The sequence below is a fragment of the Nerophis ophidion genome, linkage group LG06 (genome assembly GCF_033978795.1).
Source record: "Nerophis ophidion isolate RoL-2023_Sa linkage group LG06, RoL_Noph_v1.0, whole genome shotgun sequence".
Lineage (NCBI taxonomy): Eukaryota > Metazoa > Chordata > Actinopteri > Syngnathiformes > Syngnathidae > Nerophis > Nerophis ophidion.
The window spans coordinates 68,459,441-68,479,815 of NC_084616.1; the positions used below are offsets into that span (position 1 = coordinate 68,459,441).

The following is a 20,375-nucleotide window of genomic DNA, read 5'->3' on the forward strand; positions in this document are numbered from 1 at the left end:
TGAGCTTCAATCCTTCCATCCATTTTCTACCGATTATTCCTTCGGGGTTGCGGGGGGCGCTGGAGCCTATCTCAGCTACAATCGGGAGGAAGGCGGAGTACACCCTGGACAAGTCGCCACCTCAGTTTTTTCTAGATAAGGGGTCTGCAACCTTTACCACTCAGAGAGCCATTGTGACCCGTTACACAAAAAAAAGAAAACAACAGGAGCCACAAAACTCTTTTGAAATTTAAAATGAAATAACACTGCATGCAGAGGTTTTTTTTTTTCGCTGTGTGCTATGTAGAGCCGTATAGTCAGACACGCAGCCCGCACCTTAATATGAAAATTTAATGTTATTGCGTCACAGCGTCACTCGGGTTTCAGACCAACTAATATCTCGAATGTCTGCTGATTTACACTCCAACAACAATGATATGATCGTGATCTGAAGGCACTGCCTTTAGCGCCCTCTACAACCTGAACATACAGCTTTCCAGCCCAGTCACATGCAGACGCACGTAAGTGACTGCAAGGCATACTTGTTCAACAGCCATACAGGTCAGACTGAAGGTGCTCGTTTAAACAACTTTAACACTCTTACTAATATGCGCCACACTGTGAACCCACACCAAACAAGAATGGCAAACACATTCGAGAGAACATCCGCACCGTAACCCAACATAAACACAACAGAACAAATACCCAGAATCCCATGCATCCCTAACTCTTCCGAGCTACATTATACACCCCCGCTACCACCAACCCCCCCTGACCCCTCCGTGCGTTGGTTGAGTTGAATAATGTAGCCTGGAAGAGTTAGGGTTGCATGGGATTCTGGGTATTTGTTATGTTGTGTTTTTGTTGTGTTACAGTGCGGATGTTTTCCCGAAATGTGTTTGTCATTCTTGTTTGGTGTGGGTTCACAGTGTAGCACATATTAGTAAGAGTGCTAAAGTTGTTTAAACGGGCACCTTCAGTGTGACCTGTATGGCTGTTGAACAAGTATGCCTTGCAGTCACTACCGTGTTTTAACAGAGGCCACATATTACATGTGATAGGCCAGCACGCAGATAGCTCGGGGGAAAAGCGGCCGCGATGACACGTTTTAGAGAACGTTAAAGGCACTGCCGTCACGGCACACCCTCTATATTGTTGTCCTGGTGAAAATCGGAGAATGTTACTGGGAGAGGCACTGAAACCCGGAAACCTTTTGGAAAAATCGGGTGGGTCGGCAAGTATGCAGCTGAGCCACATCAGAGTAATCAAAGAGCCGCATGCAGCTCCGTGGCCGCGGGTTGCCGACCCCTGTTCTAGATGATAAATTCTGCCTCTCCCCTTGATAGCAAAATAATGACAAACTGAGAAGTTGTCAAACTTTGACTCAGAGATGGCGAGAAAGGCACGTGAAAGACGCTGGTTTGCCCGCGCCTTTTTATTTAACCCTCAGCGAGGATTACGAGTCATTCTTTATCTAAATGGGAACATCTGAACATCTTAACAGTCGGCATACTAGTGACAGCAGACATTGTACAGTGAGTGATGTTTTATTATGTTTGCTGGCTCTCATGATGTCTGCAGTTAGTAGTAATCAGTCATATAGTTGAAAGAAAATGTGAACGTTGATTGCGTCTGTGAAATGAATGCTTAAAATGATCAAAATACATAAATATAACATGTTAATATGAATGTATATATTACAATATTACATATATACTTACAGTGTTTATATAAAATGATGATGGAGGTGTTAAGAAATTTTTTAGAGTGCTTTATAGGCGGAATAAAGTACAGTAACTCCCTAGGCTCCATTGTAAGCAGACTTTTGCTCGCATTAATTACAAATTAGAATGCATTAAAAAAAAAACACATGTGTTCTTGTTTTACAAAGGGATTGTGAATAAAAGGCAAAATTCCCCCCCAAAAAGTGCAGTTTCCATTTAAATCCATGAACTGCATCAAAATGGTATAACATTGAGTAGACTGCAAGTTATTGTGACATAGAGAAATCCCATATTTTCAAATGCAAACGTTGATGCGCCTATGACTCGCAGATCTATTCACGTATAATAAAGATGTTTGGGAAATCTTCTGATAATTTTTGGCGCTAAATTAACCTCAACATCATTGCCACATTAAACATGATGTCGCTACTGGTCTGTTGTTTCCTAAAAAAATTATTTTAAAAAAACAAATTAAAGCTATGTCCAGCTATTCACCGACGTACACTATTCATGTTTAAATAACTTTTACTGCAAATATTGGTTAATGACCATTGCATGTTCTCCCCCTGACTGCGTGGGTTCCCTCTGGGTACTCCGGCTTCCTCCCACCTCTAAAACCATGCACCTGGGGATAGGTTGATTGGCAACACTGAATTGACCCTAGTGTGTGAATGTGAATGTTGTCCGTCTATCTGTGTTGACCCAGCGATGAGGTGGCGACTTGTCCAAGGTGTACCCCGCCTTCTGCCCGAATGCAGCAGAGATAGGCTCCAGCGACCCCAAAGGGGACAACCGGTAAAAAATGGATGGATGGACCTCTTGACTACTAACAGCCGGTATTGGTATTGACCCTAAAAAAACATATCAGCCGATATCTAGTTACAATGCGAGACCAAGTGAGGTGACCGCTCTTTCAGGCTTCTGCTTTGCCAAAAAGTGCATGTCGACAAAAGATCCTGGATAAATAACCTAAGCAACCTTGAAATCTTGCAACATAAAGGTAAAAAAATACTTGCTAATAATATGGCTATCTTTGAAACATCTGACTATAAAATGTTTGTGCAGAAGGCATTAAGCTTGTCCATGTGTGTGACAAAATATCACTATGATAAACTATCGCAGTACATACGTTACGTTTCATGCTGACACAGACTTGGCAACCTTAAGTTGTGTTATGTATTGTTCTTTTACATGTCTTTTTGTTATGTTTATTCCACATCCAAACGCTGGTGATGCCTGAGCTGGGCGGAGCTATGAGACACGCTGCAGCTATTTCCTATTTACACACCCTTTTAACCAGCACGGTGCAACAGGGGTTAGTGCGTGTGCCTCACAATACGAAGGTCCTGGGTTCGAGATTTTCCTGTGTGAAATTTGCATCTTGTCCCCGTTACTGCGTGGGTTCTCTGGCTTCCTCCCACCTTCAAAGACATGCACCTGGGGATAGGTTGATTGGCAACACTAAATTGGCCCTGCTGTATGAATGTTGTCTGTCTATCTATGTTGACCCTGGGATGAGGTGGCAACTTGTCCAGGATTTACCCTGCCTACCGCCCGAATGCAGCTGAGATAGGCTCCAGCACCCCCCGCAACCCCAAAAGGGACAAACGGTAGAAAATGGATGGATGGATGCCCTTTTAACCACTTAGCTATGGATGGGAGCACTTGGTGATTCTCAATTTTGGAGCCTCTACGCTACACTTTATGTCCTAACTTTAACACTACAGTGTTTCTTTGTCGTCTGTTTTTTGTTCCTCTCATGTGCCTTTAACATAACCACTGTGTTGCTTTCCAGTCTTATATCCCGTCTGGCCAGTCAGGTTTCTTTCCGAAAGATTTTGTTGGCCACGTTGCAGTGTACCTTGCCACTTAAATAGTTTTTCTTGGCACCGTAGTTTTTTGTACAACCTTATCTTTTATATTACTCACTTATGCTATCCCCGCATCCTGGGATCCACTCTTGCTGTGTTACACAGCCTCAACAATTTTACCTTACGATCAGAGGTGGGTAGAGTAGCCAGAAATTGTACTCAAGTAAGAGTACTGTTACTTTAGAGATTTATTACTCAGGTAAAAGTAAGAAGTAGTCACCCAAATATTTACTTGAGTAAAAGTAAAAAGTATGTTGTGAAAAAACTACTCAAGTACTGAGTAACTGATGACTAACCTGATTGTTTAATGATTACGGCAACAAATAATGCACAAAAACATAAAAATAGCAATGAGCAAATTCAGAGCCAGGAATATCTCTTAAGCAACTAAAACAATATTATATATTAAATAATAATACATTAAAATAAAATGAAAATTAAGGCAAATTGAGCCACAATAACTTAACAGCACCATAGGCTCAGTAGGCATTCATTGATTGATTGATTGATTGAAACTTGTATTAGTAGATTGCACAGTACAGTACATATTCCGTACAATTGACCACTAAATGGTAACACCCCAATACGTTTTTCAACGTTAATCAATTACTTAATAAATGACCAAGTCGAGGTGATCTACCTCATATATACATATACATACACACATATCATCTATATACATACCTTTATATATACAGTATATAATTTATATTTATTTATTTTGCTGTTTTTGTTCACATGTTAAAGGTGTTTTAATGAATATACATGCATGTTTAACATATAGATTCCTATCTTTTATGAAGACAAAAATATAAGTTGGTGTATTACCTGATTCTGATGACTTGCATTGATTGGAATCAGACAGTAGTGCTGATAATGTCCCGGTTTTCAAATGGAGGAGAAAAAAAGTTCCTCCTTCCTGTCTAATACATCATGAAAGTCGTTGGTATTTGGCATCTTATTTGTCCAGCTTCCATATTCGTTTTTATACACTTTACAAGAAATACATTGGCGCCAAACTCCGTAGCTTGCTAGCTTGTTTGCTCTGGCTTTCGGAGACTCTTATTTTGTTAGCGCAGGCGCGATGGAGCGGCACTTTTATTGTGAAGACAGGAACTGTGCGATCAGTCTTTAGGCTTTTGACGGGAAGTACGGTTGAAATAAAAAGTGTCTTTTTTCCTTTACACTTTTGATTGATTGGTTGATAGATTGAAACTTTTATTTGTAGATTGCACAGTACAGTACATATTCCGTACAGTTGACCACTAAACGGTAACACCCAAATAAGTTTTTCAACATGTCGGGTTCTACGTGTGACGGTCACGTGACCACCTGGCTCTGTTTGATTGGTCCAACGTCACCAGTGACTGCATGTGATTGGTGAAACGCAAGCATGCGTAGATCCTACTTTGAATGCGTGTCTGACAAAATCAAAATAAACAAAGGGTGCATTAACAGATCGATAAAAAAAAAAGTAGCGAGTAGCGACCTGATTGTAGATAAATGGAGCGGAGTAAAAGTGGCGTTTCTTCTCTATAAATATACTCAAGTAAAAGTAAAAGTATGTTGCATAAAAACTACTCTTAGAAATACAAATTATCACAAAAGTTACTCAAGTAGATGGAACGGAGTAAATGTAGCGCGTTACTACCCACCTCTCCTTACGATTAAACCTTGTTTTCAGTTTTATTATCAAAATACAGCCACACTAAACTTCTTCCAATGTTCTTCATTCGTGGGTTGAGTTGCCAATATGCCATCCATGATTGTGCAGAATTCACCAGAAAAAGTAAAAACAAACAACAGCGCTAGTATGATGGACTGTGACATTAAATCGATGCAACAGCATTGTTTGAATCAAAAATGTGGACATTGGCTTTTAATATGTGAATGTGACAAAGTTGGCTGAGGACTTTGTACAGTGTAAGTTGTTTAGGTTTGTTTTACCCCTATAAACACACTAATATGATGTAAAGTCTTAGAAGCGATATGTCGCTAATTGCAATAAGACCATATCGAACGTGAGGCATGCATAGTATCGTTTCGTGAGGCACAATGAGATTGTCAAGCTGTAGGGTAGCAATTTCATAGCAGAGGCTTCTTTCTCGGTGAGCACCTTTGCAGTCAATGTAAAACTGCATAGCAACACTGTGACACTGACACTGGGGTTCTAGCCGTTTCCCTTTCATTGAAGACTTGAGCCTTGGTTGTTTATGAACATTTTAACAATTTCTCTTCAGGTGAGGATGGACGTTTGGGATTACTTCCAGAACCGGATGGGTCTGGCAAAGTGATGACACATCCAACAAACGTGTAGTTGCATACAATAGTTTAACTGTACAGCAGGCATATCAGTGAGCCCAGAAACATTTGATCGGGTTTACTCACCTACTTCATCAAGCGCATCAGACAGATCAAATCCTGTATGAGAAAGACAACAGTTATTAATTTCTTATAAGACACTAAATTGGCCTTAGTGTGTGAATGGTTGTCTGTCTATCGGTGTGGGTCCTGCAATGAAGTTACACGACTTGTCCAGGGTGTAGAATACCTTCTGCCCAAGTGCAGCTGTGATAGGCTACAGCCCCTCTACAATCCCGAGGGGGAAAAGTGGTATAAAATGGCAGGATGTGGATGGATGGACTTTGTTTCATCCTTCTGTTTGTTTTTATAATAGCCTGCTCTAAGTGATATCAAGACTAAAGGATCAAATGAGGCAGTATTTATAACCCACATAAATCCCTTCTCCGCCATCAGGAAAGTTTCATTTTTCGTAATTGTAATTCTTGGAACTAAATAATTTCTGTGCCCATTGTTCTGTGCATTTGCACAACAACAAGTCCTTGGAATATTAACCTACAAACCATCCTATTGTGTTACTGTAATTTAGAAACAATAGTAGTGACATAATATTACTGCAAGTTATAAATTGTAACAAATGATCAAATAAGTCAATACACACTCATTGGTTGTCATGTTTATCTTGCAGTACAAATACACACAATATCCTATTGTGGTCCCACACATGATACTAAAGGGAAAGCCATTAGTCAAGTGGTGGGGCAGGTTGCATCTTTTGGCTCAGGTACACACAATAGCATAATCTAAAATGTTGCTTTCTGAAATTCACTCCTCAGTTCAACCAAAATCCTGGTTTTCGCCAAGGCATCCAGAAGGTAGTCATACTGTAGTCTGAGTTGATAGCTACAATACTGTTGTTTTGTGGTGTGCAAAAATATCTAAAATATTTACCTCAATATTTGTGCATCTGTGTTGGGCGGTCAGGGCCAGCAAGGCTTCTCTGCTACAATTTAAATTATAGTATTTATTCCAATTAATTATTTGAATTTATTGCCAACAGTCTATTATCGTCATTTTATTGCATGTCTCTTGGTTTCAATCAATCAATCAATGTTTACTTTTATAGCCCTAAATCACTAGTGTCTCAAAGGGCTGCACAAACCACAACACAAACCACTACGACATCCTTGGTAGGCCCACATAAGAGCAAGGAAAACTCACACCCAGTAGGACGTCGTTGACAATGATGACTATGAGTGAGATTAGTTTTTATGTGATGCCATATCAATGTAATCTGCCCAGGGACTTCAGAATCAGGAGTGCCCGCCAATGTTACTTAAACAAAGTTAGTAATGGGGCTGTTTCTTTAACCAATCTGATGTCAGCTTTACAGCACAGCGCTAGCTGGCAGGCATACAATGACGCACAAGTGTTTAAGTTCCAGTGCGCGGGCAAAATTCGGCCCGAGAAGCCTGCGGCCCCGCAAGGAAGATTTCAACAAGTAAAGTGAATTAGTGAAGTGAATTATATTTGTATAGCGCTTTTTCTTTAGTGACTCAAAGCGCTTTACAAAGTAAACCCAATATCAATTTTTTACATTCAAACCAGTGTGGGTGGCACTGGGAGCAGGTGGGTAAAGTGTCTTGCCCAAGGACACAACGGCAGTGACGAGAATGGCGGAAGCTGGGATCGAACCTGCAACCAAGCTATACCGCCCCAAGGAAAAGGAAAAAAAGAACTCCAAACTAACGTCAATTACACCTTGCATATAATGCAAATTTGCTTTGTGAACTGTATTAAACAACAGAGACCACAGTGATATTTACAGGATGCATTGCACTAACTATTATTACTAAGTGTGTCAGATTACCATCAAAAAGAGCAATAATTATTTTTTACACTGCTAAGAACGACGCCCCTTTACTTATTACACCCTGTTTGTACAAAATAACACATAAAAATATGTGACCATAGAGTCAAAGGTGATCATTTTAACGACAACAAGGCATGCTGGGAAACTTTGCTGCACAGATACATGCTCAAACTTGCCAACTCTCCAGACTCTGCAGAAGACTCCTGGAAATTGCTTTTGTCTTCCAAAATACAAACTTAAAGGGAAACTGCACTTTTTTGGAATTTTGGCTATCGTTTACAACAGGGTTCTCAAACTCAATTTACCTGAGGGCCACTGGATGCAGAAACTTGGTGAGGCTAGGCCGCAAGAAAAGATTTCCTAAAAAAATCTAACATGCACTTTTTAATGAATTCACCTTCATTCAATGGCTTTCCCGCCCTAGCCACATATTTGCAAACTCTCGCGATCTTTCCGGGAAACACCCGATTATCAGTGCCCCTCCCGACAATCTCCCGGGGCAATCATTCTCCCGGGTTTTCACCCGGACTACAATATTAAGGGCGTGCCGTGATGGCACTGCCTTAAGCGTCCTCTACAACCTGCCGTCTCGTCGCTTTTCCACCATACAAACAGTGTGCCGGCCGAGTCACTGATTGAACGAGGCTTCTGCAGACCCACGGAAGTGACTGCAAGACATTCTTGATCATCAGCCACACAGGTCACACTGAAAGTGGCTGTATAAACAACTTTATCACTGTTACAAATATGCGGCACCCTCTGAACCCACACCAAACAAAATTGACAAACACATTTTGGGAGAAAATCCGCACCGTAACACAATATAAACACAACAGAACAAATACCCAGAATCCCATGCAGCCATAACTCATCCGGGCTACAATAGGGAGCGGGGTTGGGGGGTGGCGGGGGTGTATATTGTAACCCGGAAGAGTTAAGGCTGCATGGGATTCTGGGTATTTGTTCTGTTGTGTTTATATTGTGTTACGGTGCGGATGTTTTCCCAAAATGTGTTTTTCATTCTTGTTTGGTTTGGGTTCACAGTGTGGCGCATATTTGTAACAGTGTTAAAGTTGTTTATACGGCCACCCTCAGTGTGACCTGTGTGGCTGTTGATCAACTATGTCTTGCAGTCGCTTACTTCGTCTATAGAAGCCAAATACAAAATGTGGCTGGGCTGGCACGCTATTTGTACAGGTTGTAGAGGATGCTAAAGGCAGTGCTTCCATGGTGCCCCCTTAATATTGTTGTTTGGGTGAAATTCGGGAGAATGATTATCCCTGGAGGGGCACTAAACATTGGGTGTCTCCCGGCAAAATCGAGGTTACAAGTATGACGCTATAAAGTTCCATTCATATAAAACTTGTGGGCCGCACCAACATTAGATTTTCACATCAAGGTGCGGGCCGCAAAATAACGTCTCGCGGGCCGCAATTGGCCCACGGGCCGCGTGTTTTAGACCCCTGGTTTACAATCATTATGAAAGACATGATGGATGATGGATTTTTTATTTTTAAATGATTTTAAATATTAAATAAAATTCAGTTTACAGTACTGGTACAGTAGGAGGTCCTCTATTCCACCCATAAAAGCCAATAAATAACCAATAACTAACCATTCAAGAAGTGCCAACAATACTCCATTTACAGTTTGTGACTAAAATATTAACAAAGTATTAATGATATTGTCATTATAAGCGCAAACGCACACAAACTATTTATAGTGGGGACTTGATCACTACTGTGTGTCCCTTTGTTTACATCAATGAGTGGTCTGCTGATTCCTCGCTTCCTTGCTCTTTAGAGGTTTGGATGGTTACTGTTAGATCATAAATCATGCCTCTCACCTAGAAAGATGGTACACTTTGACAGCCATTTAGGAGCCAGAACTGTTGAGAACGACACGTAAAGACTCTTGGTTCTCCCCAACCCTGTTTCTTTGCAAGGATTATGAGACATTCTTCATCTAAATGGGAATATATGAACACCCTGGCAGTCTTCATCTTATCAACAGCAGACCTTATACAGTAAGTGATGTTTTTTGTTTGTTGGCTCTCATAAAGTCTGTATTAAGTAACAATCAGAGATAAAGAAGAAAAAAAAGCAAATGTGATGCGTTTTTGAAATTAATGTGAAATATTAAATGTTATTATAAATGTGCCTGCTACTACATTACATTTTCACTTACATCATGTATAGAAAACCTTAATGGAAGTGTTTGGATGTTTTTTAAGCGCTTTATAGGCGTATCTGAGCAGCTCCTATAAAAGCTCCATTCGAAGCTGACTTTTGATCGCATTTATTTAGTATTTACAATTTTTAAAAAAAACCATAACATCCATTGTCATGTCTCTCAAACTCATAATGATTGTGAACCACAGACAACATTTCAGTTCCCCTTTTAGTTAAAAAAAATATCTCAGATTATGTTTTTGAATGTTTATAAAATATTGTAGCTTTTGTCCGGCTGTTAAAAGGATGATGAAGAGGTGATCGATCAACAAATTACTTGACTAAAACAAGCTAAAACAACATCTTCAGCCTGAAGACAAGCAGCTCTCTCAACTACTCCAGATGATGTTGTGGTGTAGATGTTTAAAGGTATTTGGCAACAATGCATGACAAGATAAAGAGGTAACTATGTTTTTTGGGTTAGTAATGATTGTTTTCATTTCCTTCTTTGAAGTTCTTCTTTCTCTGTTATACCACATCTTAAGTATTGCCTTTTTTAACGCTGGACAAAAATATAAATGGAAAACTAAAACTATCTGCACAAATTTCTGTCAAATACTGTTGACAAATGTGTCTAAATGAAATATAGTTATCTTGACCTCAGCTTAATTGCATGATTGGATGAGCTGTCTGAGACTAAATCCCTTTTTGATTGACAGCAAAATGATCAACAATCCATCCATTTTCTACCACTTATTCCCTTTTGGGGTCGCGGGGGGCGCTGGCGCCTATCTCAGCTACAATCTGGCGGAAGGCGGGGTACACCCTGGACAAGTCGCCACCTCATCGCAGGGCCAACACAGATAGACAGACAACATTCACACTCACATTCACACACTAGGGCCAATTTAGTGTTGCCAATCAACCTATCCCCTGGTGCATGTTTTTGGAAGTGGGAGGAAGCCGGAGTACCCGGAGGGAACCCACGCATTCACGGGGAGAACATGCAAACTCCACACAGAAAGATCCCGAGCCTGGATTTGAACCCAGGACTCCAGGAACTTCGTATTGTGAGGCAGACGCACTAACCCCTCTGCCACCGTGAAGCCTGATCAACAATCTTGAAGTATAAATCACTGCCAGAGGATTTTGGCAAGATTTACAATTTTACAATTGTAAGTGATGTTTTTCTTTGTATAAAATAACACCTTTATATATTTTATCTATTTGATGATGTGGCGACTTGTCCAGGGTGTACCCCGCCTACCGCCCGAATGCAGCTGAGATTGGCTCCAGCGACCCCCCGCGACAATCAGGTAGAAAATGAATGGATGGATTAGAGACTGTACTTGCATTTAGGGAGTAGATAAAAAGGAGCTTCTCCTACTATACTTGGAAGACCAGCAGCTGACACTGGTGTTCAGAAGCAGATCTAATCCATCCACTTCACAGATGTGGCATAACAAGATGCTGATTCGACAGCAAGATATTGCACAGGTGTGCCCTATTAGGCTGACTACTACAAAATGTGCACAGAGCCTGCATAAGGCCATTTGACCGCAGGAATGTCCACCAGAGCTGTTGTCTGTAGTGATGGGTTGATGAGGCGTCATGTATCGTTTCGACACATTGCAAAAGTGTGTTGATACTGTGTCAATACTGTGTCACTAAACACTGACATCTGCTGGACATTAAGAATCCCTACAGGCAACCTATGGACCGACTCAACTAACACTGATTTTATGACCTAGTATATACAATAATATAAACCAAGTCATTGTATTTCATTTACGATTATTTCATATCTTCATTTAAATAAAAATAAATTTTTATCTTTTTTAGATACAGACAATAAATAATGTGAACATGTATCATAACATGGAAATCTAAGAGAACGTGTTGTGAATGAGAATACTTGTGGACTGGGAATTTTAATTTATATTTATTTTTACATGCGCCCTGAATACGCACTGTTGATTGATTGATTGAAGCTTTTATTAGTAGATTGCACAATACAGTACATATTCCATACAATTGACCACTAAATGGTAACACCCGAATAAGTCTTTCAACTTGTTTAAGTCGGGGTCCACGTTAATCAATTCATGGTAAAAACGTAATGAGTGATCCATCGAGCTGGATTTGAACCAGTGCCTTAAGGCAGTGGTTCTCAAATGGGGGTACGCGTACCCCTGGGGGTACTTATAATAAATAATAATAATGGATTAGATTTATATCGCGCTTTTCTATTGTTATATACTCAAAGCGCTCACAGAGATGTGGGAACCCATCATTCATTCACACCTGGTGGTGGTAAGCTACATCTGTAGCCACAGCTGCCCTGGGGTAGACTGACGGAAGCGTGGCTGCCAGTTTGCGCCTACGGCCCCTCCGACCACCACCAATCATCATTCATTCACCGGCACCGGGGGCAAAGGGTGAAGTGTCCTGCCCAAGGACACAACGGCAGCGACTTTGATGTCCATAGGTGGGAAGCGAACCCGGCCGCTCTACCCACTTCGCCATGGTTGGGGCGGCATTGAATTAAACAAGGCGACACGGTAAAGAATGTGGGTATTATCTTCGACCCAACTCTCTCCTTTGAGGCACACATTAAAAGCGTTACTAAAACGGCCTTCTTTCATCTACGTAATATCGCTAAAATTCGCTCCATTATGTCCACTAAAGACGCTGAGATCATTATCCATGCGTTTGTTACGTCTCGTCTCGATTACTGTAACGTATTATTTTCGGGTCTCCCCATGTCTAGCATTAAAAGATTACAGTTGGTACAAAATGCGGCTGCTAGACTTTTGACAAGAACAAGAAAGTTTGATCACATTACGCCTGCACTGGCTCACCTGCACTGGCTTCCTGTGCACTTAAGATGTGACTTTAAGGTTTTACTACTTACGTGTAAAATACTACACGGTCTAGCTCCATCCTATCTTGCCGATTGTATTGTACCATATGTCCCGGCAAGAAATCTGCGTTCAAAGGACTCCGGCTTATTAGTGATTCCCAAAGCCCAAAAAAAGTCTGCGTGCTATAGAGCGTTTTCATTTCGGGCTCCAGTACTCTGGAATGCCCTCCCGGTAACAGTTCGAGATGCCACCTCAGTAGAAGCATTTAAGTCTCACCTTAAAACTCATTTGTATACTCTAGCCTTTAAATAGACTCCCTTTTTAGACCAGTTGATCTGCCGTTTCTTTTCTTTTTCTTCTCTGTCCCACTCTCCTTTGTGGAGGGGGTCCGGTCCGATCCGGTGGCCATGTACTGCTTGCCTGTGTATCGGCTGGGGACATCTCTGCGCTGCTGATCCGCCTCCGCTTGGGATGGTTTCCTGCTGGCTCCGCTGTGAACGGGACTCTCGCTGCTGTGTTGGATCCGCTTTGGACTGGACTCTCGCGACTGTGTTGGATCCATTATGGATTGAACTTTCACAGTATCATGTTAGACCCGCTCGACATCCATTGCTTTCCTCCTCTCCAAGGTTCTCATAGTCATCATTGTCACCGACGTCCCACTGGGTCATTATTGTCACCGATGTCCCACTGGGTGTGAGTTTTCCTTGCCCTTATGTGGGCCTACCGAGGATGTCGTAGTGGTTTGTGCAGTCCTTTGAGACACTAGTGATTTAGGGCTATATAAGTAAACATTGATTGATTGATTGAAGGTACCCCTTGGCATACTTGAAGGTATGCCAAGGGGTACTTGAGATTTTTCTAAAATATTCTAAAAATAGCAACAGTTCAAAAATCCTTTATAAATATATTTATTGAATAATACTTCAACAAAATATGGATGTAAGTTCATAAACTGTGAAAAGAAATGCAACAATGCAATATTCAGTGTTGACAGATAGATTTTTTGTGGACATGTTCCATAAATATTGATGTTAAATATTTCTTTTTTTGTGAAGAAATGTTTAGAATTAAGTTCAAGAGGACACTTTGAGTTGATGATTATCTCTATGTGTAGAAATCTTTATTTAGAATTTAATCTCTAGTTATTTTTATATCATTTTTCCAAATAGTTCAAGAAAGACCACTACAAATGAACAATATTTTGCACTGTTATACAATTTAATAAATCAGAAACTGATGACATAGTGCTGTATTTTACTTCTTTATCTCTTTTTTCTAACCAAAAATGCTTTGCTCTGATTAGGGGGTACTTGAATTAAAAAAATGTTCACAGGGGGTACATCACTGAAAAAAGGTTGAGAAGCACTGCCCTAAGGAACTCTGCATGAGCATTTACAGCCCTCCACTCTACCAACAGAGCTACCGAAACGGTTCAACACAAAAACACTTACAGTTACACACCTACTAACAGATCGAGTAGAAACTTTGAGAGAACAGGATTTAACAACAAAGGAAATTAACACAAATACCTTTTTTTACGATATATGGTCAAAATATTCCCACACGGGGGAAATGATCTCCGACGACGATAAATTACAAATGACCAACGACAGAAGTGCGGCGATTCTGTTGGCCGCAGCATCTCGTTGACGGATGAGCTTCCTTATAAACACAGTTTGGCGCGCAGTAATCAGTGCGACACAGTTCGCGTATCGGTCACGTGACCGAAACAGCTCATGATCGGTCACGTGACTTTCGAAAAGCGGTACGGGTTTTGCTCTATGAGCTCGACGCATGCGCCGATGCATCGATGTTGCCGGACCCATCACCAGTTGTCTGCAAATTGAATGTCCATTTTTCTACCATAAGCTGTTTCAGAGAAGTCGTCAGTATATTCATCTGGCCTCACAACCGCAGAGCACATGTGATCACACCAGCCCAGGGCCTCAACATCCAGTATCTTCACCAGCAAGATGGTGTAAGATTGGTCACCATATAACCAAAGAACCCGTCAAAACTCTAGGCCTGCGTTAAAGCCAGTGGAAAGAAAATTGAATGCATACAAGGTCTGTCATGTACTCTAACTGTGCATTCAAGCAACCTTGAAAGCATACAAGTTGCACTGCATAAAAAAAACATAGTGGAGGAGCTGGTTTTGGCCAGTTTGAATAAAGAAGGTGCCGTGAGATAAGTATGCCAAAAGAACGTTGGCTCTGACATGCAACTCGTTCTGCAGCGGTAAAGCCAGGCCTTTAAAGGCCTACTGAACCCCACTATTACCGACCACGCAGTCTGATAGTTTATATATCAATGATGAAATATTAACATTGCAACACATGCCAATACGGCCTGTTTAGTGTACTAAATTGCAATTTTAAATTTCCCGCGGTGTTTCCTGTTGAAAACGTCGCGGAATGATGACGCGTGTTTGTGACGTTATTGGTTGGAGGGGACATATTAGCCCAGTACCACTTACGGCCAAAAGTCGTCTCATTTCATCGCGCAAGTACACAGTATTTTGGACATCTGTGTAGCTGAATCTTTAGCAATTTGTTCAATTAATAACGGAGACGTCAAATAAGAATGCTGTTGGTGGAAAGCGGTGGATTGCAGCTGCCTTTAGCACCGAAACACAGCCGGTGTTTCTTTGTTTGTTGTGAAGCTTTAACACAGGGTGGTCAAGCGAACATGTTTCTCTACGTCAACCAATTGTGATATTAAGTCGGCTCTTACCGGAGACTTGAGTGGATTACGCGACCTCATCCTGCAGCTCAAAAAGGCAGCTGTGATCTTGGCTCCTCGGCTTCTCTCAGAGACACTGGCGTTCACCACAGCCATCCGACTTTCAGATAATAATTTTAATCTCACTAAAATACTATTAAAACAATAAGCAGATAAGGGATTTTCCAGAAGTATCCTAGTACATGTGTCTAATTACATCTGAAACTCTCCCACTGCCGCCGCCTGGAGCCGTCGCCTTTTCTTTTTTTCTCCTTTTTTTTTTTCTTGCTTCACTCTATCTTTCCTCATCCACAAATCTTTTATCCTCGCTCAAATTAATTGGGAAATCGTCACTTTCTCGGTCCGAATTGCTCTAACTGCTGGTGGCTCACATTATAAACAATGTGAGGATGTGAGGAGCTGTCACGGCAAATTTCTTCCCCCCTACAAAAACCTTACCCCCAGAAGACATTTGGTGTGACAGCCCCTCTAATGACTGAAGGACCCCAATGAGGGCGGAAGGACCTTAAAGCAGCCCACACAGCTGGCTGTTTTAAAAGCATTATAATTGGCTGATTGTCATTGGTGAAAAATAACGGTGAGGAAAAAATATTAGCATTCCAGCATGCTAACTTTTCAAGCTATTTTTGCTTCGCTAATTTTGCAGCTGTAACCCTTAAAAGTCATGTAACTTTGTATTATCACGCCCTCATTGGGGTCCTTCAGGCATTAGAGAGGCTGTCACGCCAAATGTCTTCCGGGGGGAAGGTTTTTTTAGATGGGAAGAAATTTGCCGTGAAAAGAGTCCTCACACCGGTGAGGTCACGCGCACATCGTCTGCTACTTCCGGTACAGGCAAGGCTTTTTTATTAGCGACCAAAAACTGCGAACGTTATCGTGGATGTTCTCTACTAAATACTTTCAGCAAAAATATGGCAATATCGCGAAATAATCAAGTATGACAAATAGAATGGACCTGCTATCCCTGTTTAAAGGCCTACTGAAATGAGATTTTCTTATTTGAACGGGGATAGCAGGTCCATTCTATGTGTCATACTTGATCATTTCGTGATATTGCCAAATTTTTGCTGAAAGGATTTAGTAGAGAACATCCACGGTAAAGTTCGCAACTTTCGGTGTTAAGAGAAAAGCCCTGCCTCTACCGGAAGTCGCAGACGATGACGTCACACGTGTGGGGGATCCTCACATATTCACAATACTTTTAATGGGAGCCTCCTATTCGGACCGAGAAAACGACAATTTCCCCATTAATTTGAGCGAGGATGAAAGATTCGTGTTTCAGGATATTAATAGCAACGGACTAGAAAAAAAAAAATAATAAAAAAAAAATAAGTTTGCCTTAGTTTGCAAACACTTGCTGATGTTTTCTCCTTGTGGGAATGCTGCAATGCACACTCACACAGCATTTGCTGATGTTTTCTCCTTGTTGTGTGAATGCTGCGAAGCAGTCACACAAGCTTTACTACACAAAATTCATCGACTTCGCACACTTCTCCAAATTTTGTCGCGCTCTACCTTCCACATTGGGACGGATTCCGATGTTTTTTGAGACATTTACTAGGATAATTCTGGGAAATCCCTTATTTTTCTATTGTGTTGCTAGTGTTTTAGTGAGTTAAATAGTACCTGATAATCAGAAGGGTGTCTCCACAGGTGTCTTGACGCGCAGTCGACGGCAGCTATGGACGGCACAATCTCAGCTTTTCTCTGGTAAGAACTGACTTTTTAACCACAATTTTCTCACCGAAACCTGCTGGTTGACATTCGGTTGGGATCCATGTCGGCTTGACCGCGCTCTGATCCATAGGAAAGTTTCACCTCCAGGAATTTTAAACAAGGAATCACCGTGTGTTTGTGTGGCAAAAGGCTAAAGCTTCCCAACTTCATCTTTCGACTGTGACTTCTCCAATATTAATTGAACAAATTGCAAAAGATTCAGCAACACAGATGTCCAAAATACTGTGTAATTATGCCGTTGAAGCAGACGACTTTTAGCTGTGTGTGTGTGTAGTAAACTAAAAAGGCCGTATTGGCATGTGTTGCAATGTTAATATTTCATCATTGATATATAAACTATCAGACTGCGTGGTGGGTAGTAGTGGGTTTTAGTAGACCTTTAAATAAGAAAATCTCATTTCAGTAGGCCTTTAAAGTAAATCACACCAGTAAACTAAAGGTGCACAGCAGCATGCTGTTGGGTCTTTCCACCAACACCAATTCCTATATACACGCCCATTTACGAACGGAAAATGTTGGTAGTTCTGATTTTCTCTCATTTTCAAAAGCCAAGGTTGAATGACAGCGTCATGCGTCGACTTTTAGGACAGTAAATAGCTACTTTAAGGAGTTTTCAACACTGCCCGGGGGACAAAAATAGGCAGCAATGCAGAACGCCTGACTATTTTGGTATTACGTAATGTTTCCATCAAGTATAATATGTTTCTAAAACACCCGACAATGAAGCGGGACCATATCGTGTATGCATTTATAGTCATTTGAGACATTAAGTGCAACTACAAACATTAAAAACGGGTTGGGACGTCTATTAAAAACACTTAGCTACATTGGAAACATAGAACATGCCTTCATGAAATGATTAGCTCAGCATTTCAAAAACAATCACATTATTATTGTGTGGAAAACAATAAACTTACCATCCTGCGTAAATGTGCCCTTTGCCAGGAAAAAAAGTAAACAGGCTGACAAAACAAACTTCATGTTGCTTTGGTTTCTCCGGACCTTAAAGCAGCTTAAAAGAAAAACAAGAGTTGGAAAGATGGTGCTAGAAGAGTGAGGGAGAGAACATGTCTGCTCGATGGGATCCACTTACAAAAACCCCGATGACTCAACTTTGGGCTGGGCAAGTCTGGTTGGGGTGTGGCGAGTTATTCCACTCAAAACACGTTCCGTTCATGTGACAAATGACTCATACCAATATGTCAGTTGTTGGGCGTTTTTGTCACAGTACCGTGTAACAATAAAAAAAACACGTTTGGAGAATTTACATGAATCGATAATCCGAAGTAGTTGTTTCTTTGCTGCCATCTAGCGGTAAAAAAGCGAAGTACATGTTCATTGTGGCGGATTGATTTATAGGCCAGGGGTCGGGAACCTTTACCACTCAAAGAGCCGTTTGGACCCGTTTCACAAAGTAAAGAAAACAGTGGGAGCCACACAACTCTTTTGAAATTTATAATGAAATAATACTGCATACAGAGTTTTTTTTTTTTTTGCTTTGTCCTATGTATAAACCAGGGGTCTCATACACGTGGCCCACACCTTCAAGGCCTACTGAAATGAGATTTTCTTATTTAAACAAGGATAGCAGGTCCATTCTATGTGTCATACTTGATCATTTCGCAATATTGCCATATTTTTGCTGAAAGGATTTAGTAGAGAACATAGACGATAAAGTTCGCAACTTTTGGTCGCTGATAAAAAAGCCTCGCCTGTACCGGAAGTAGCAGACGATGACGTCACAAGGGTGAGGGCTCCTCATGTCCTCACATTGTTTATAATGGGAGCCACCAGCAGTAAGAGCAATTCGGACCGAGAAAGCGACAATTTCCCCATTAATTTGAGCGAGGAGGAAAGATTTGTGGATGAGGAAAGTTAGAGTGAAGCACAAAAAAAAAAAAATATGCGACGGCTCTAGGTGGCGGCAGTGGGAGCGTTTCAGAAGTAATTAGACACATTTACTAGGATCATTCTGGAAAATCCCGTATCTGGTTATTCTGTTAATAGTATTTTAGTGAGATTATAAAGTCATACCTGAAAGTCGGAGGGCTGCGGTGAATGCCAGTGTTCTTGAGAGAAGCCGAGGAGCCAAGATCACAGCTGCCTTTTTGAGCTGCAGGATGTGGTCGCATAATCCACTCAAGTCTCCGGTAAGAGACGACTTAATATCGCAATTTTCCCATCCAAAAACTTGCTGGTTGACGTAGAGAAACATGTTCGCTTGACCGCTCTGTGTTAAAGCTTCACAACAAACAAAGAAACACCGGCTGTCTTTCGGTTGCTAAAGGCAGCTGCAATCCACCGCTTTCCACCAACAGCATTCTTATTTGACGTCTCCATTATTAATTGAACAAATTGAAAAAGATTCAGCAACACAGATGTCCAAAATGCTGTGTAATTGCGCGATGAAAAGAGACAACTTTTAAGCGTAAGTGGTGCTGGGCTAATATATCCGCTACAACCAATAACATCACAAACACGCGTCATCATTCCGCGACGTTTTCAACAGGAAACTCCGCAGGAAATTTAAAATTGTAATTTAGAAAACTAAACCGGCCGTATAGACATGTGTTGCAATGTTAAGATTTCATCATTGATATATAAACTATCAGACTGCGTGGTCGGTGGTAGTGGCTTTCAGTAGGCCTTTAAGTAATGTGAGGCAATGCAAATTAAACAATAAAAAAACAAATAACGGTTTGAATAGGTCCAGGTTATCTGGGATTGTTATTACGGACGGACAGGTGTCGCGGTGTGACTCCAGCCAGGCACGAAAGAACACCTTCGTCTCCATGGCAACGTTTCTGTCGCTTTCACTCATTTGCCGGTTTTCCACTAATGCAGGGGTAGGCAACCCAGAACGTTGAAAGAGCCATTGTGGACCCAAATAACAAAAATCATCGAGTGGGGGGGCAAAACGTTTCTCTGCTTGGATCACGCAAGTGACCTCAATTTTCGGCCCTCGAGAGCCACATGCCACACCGTGATTGGTAGATTCCATCAGCTCCGCACACAACGCTGTCAAGCACCGTTCATATAAAACCTGCGGGCCGCACTAACAATAAACTTTCATATTAAGGTGGGGGCCGCAAAACAACGTTTCTGAGACC

The 20,375-nt window shown here is 41.3% G+C and overlaps 1 protein-coding gene across 6 annotated transcripts in view; it reads right to left on the reverse strand.

Moving 5' to 3' along the window:
- Positions 1 to 18,388, reverse strand: part of cd99 (CD99 molecule) — a 60,482-nt gene extending 42,094 nt beyond the window's left edge. For 2 of the 6 annotated variants that reach the window (XM_061904709.1, XM_061904707.1), the window contains exons 1-2: positions 18,183 to 18,383; positions 5,963 to 5,995 (exon numbers count right to left, since the gene is read on the reverse strand). In XM_061904709.1, coding sequence (XP_061760693.1) covers positions 5,963 to 5,995; positions 18,183 to 18,246 — 97 coding nt within the window. In that variant the 5' untranslated portion in view covers positions 18,247 to 18,383. Of the gene's footprint in view, positions 1 to 5,962; positions 5,996 to 18,182 lie in introns of all 6 variants that reach the window. The other 4 variants (XM_061904708.1, XM_061904706.1, XM_061904711.1 and 1 more) reach the window with 3 other exon arrangements.
- Between the last annotated feature and the right edge of the window lie 1,987 nt (positions 18,389 to 20,375).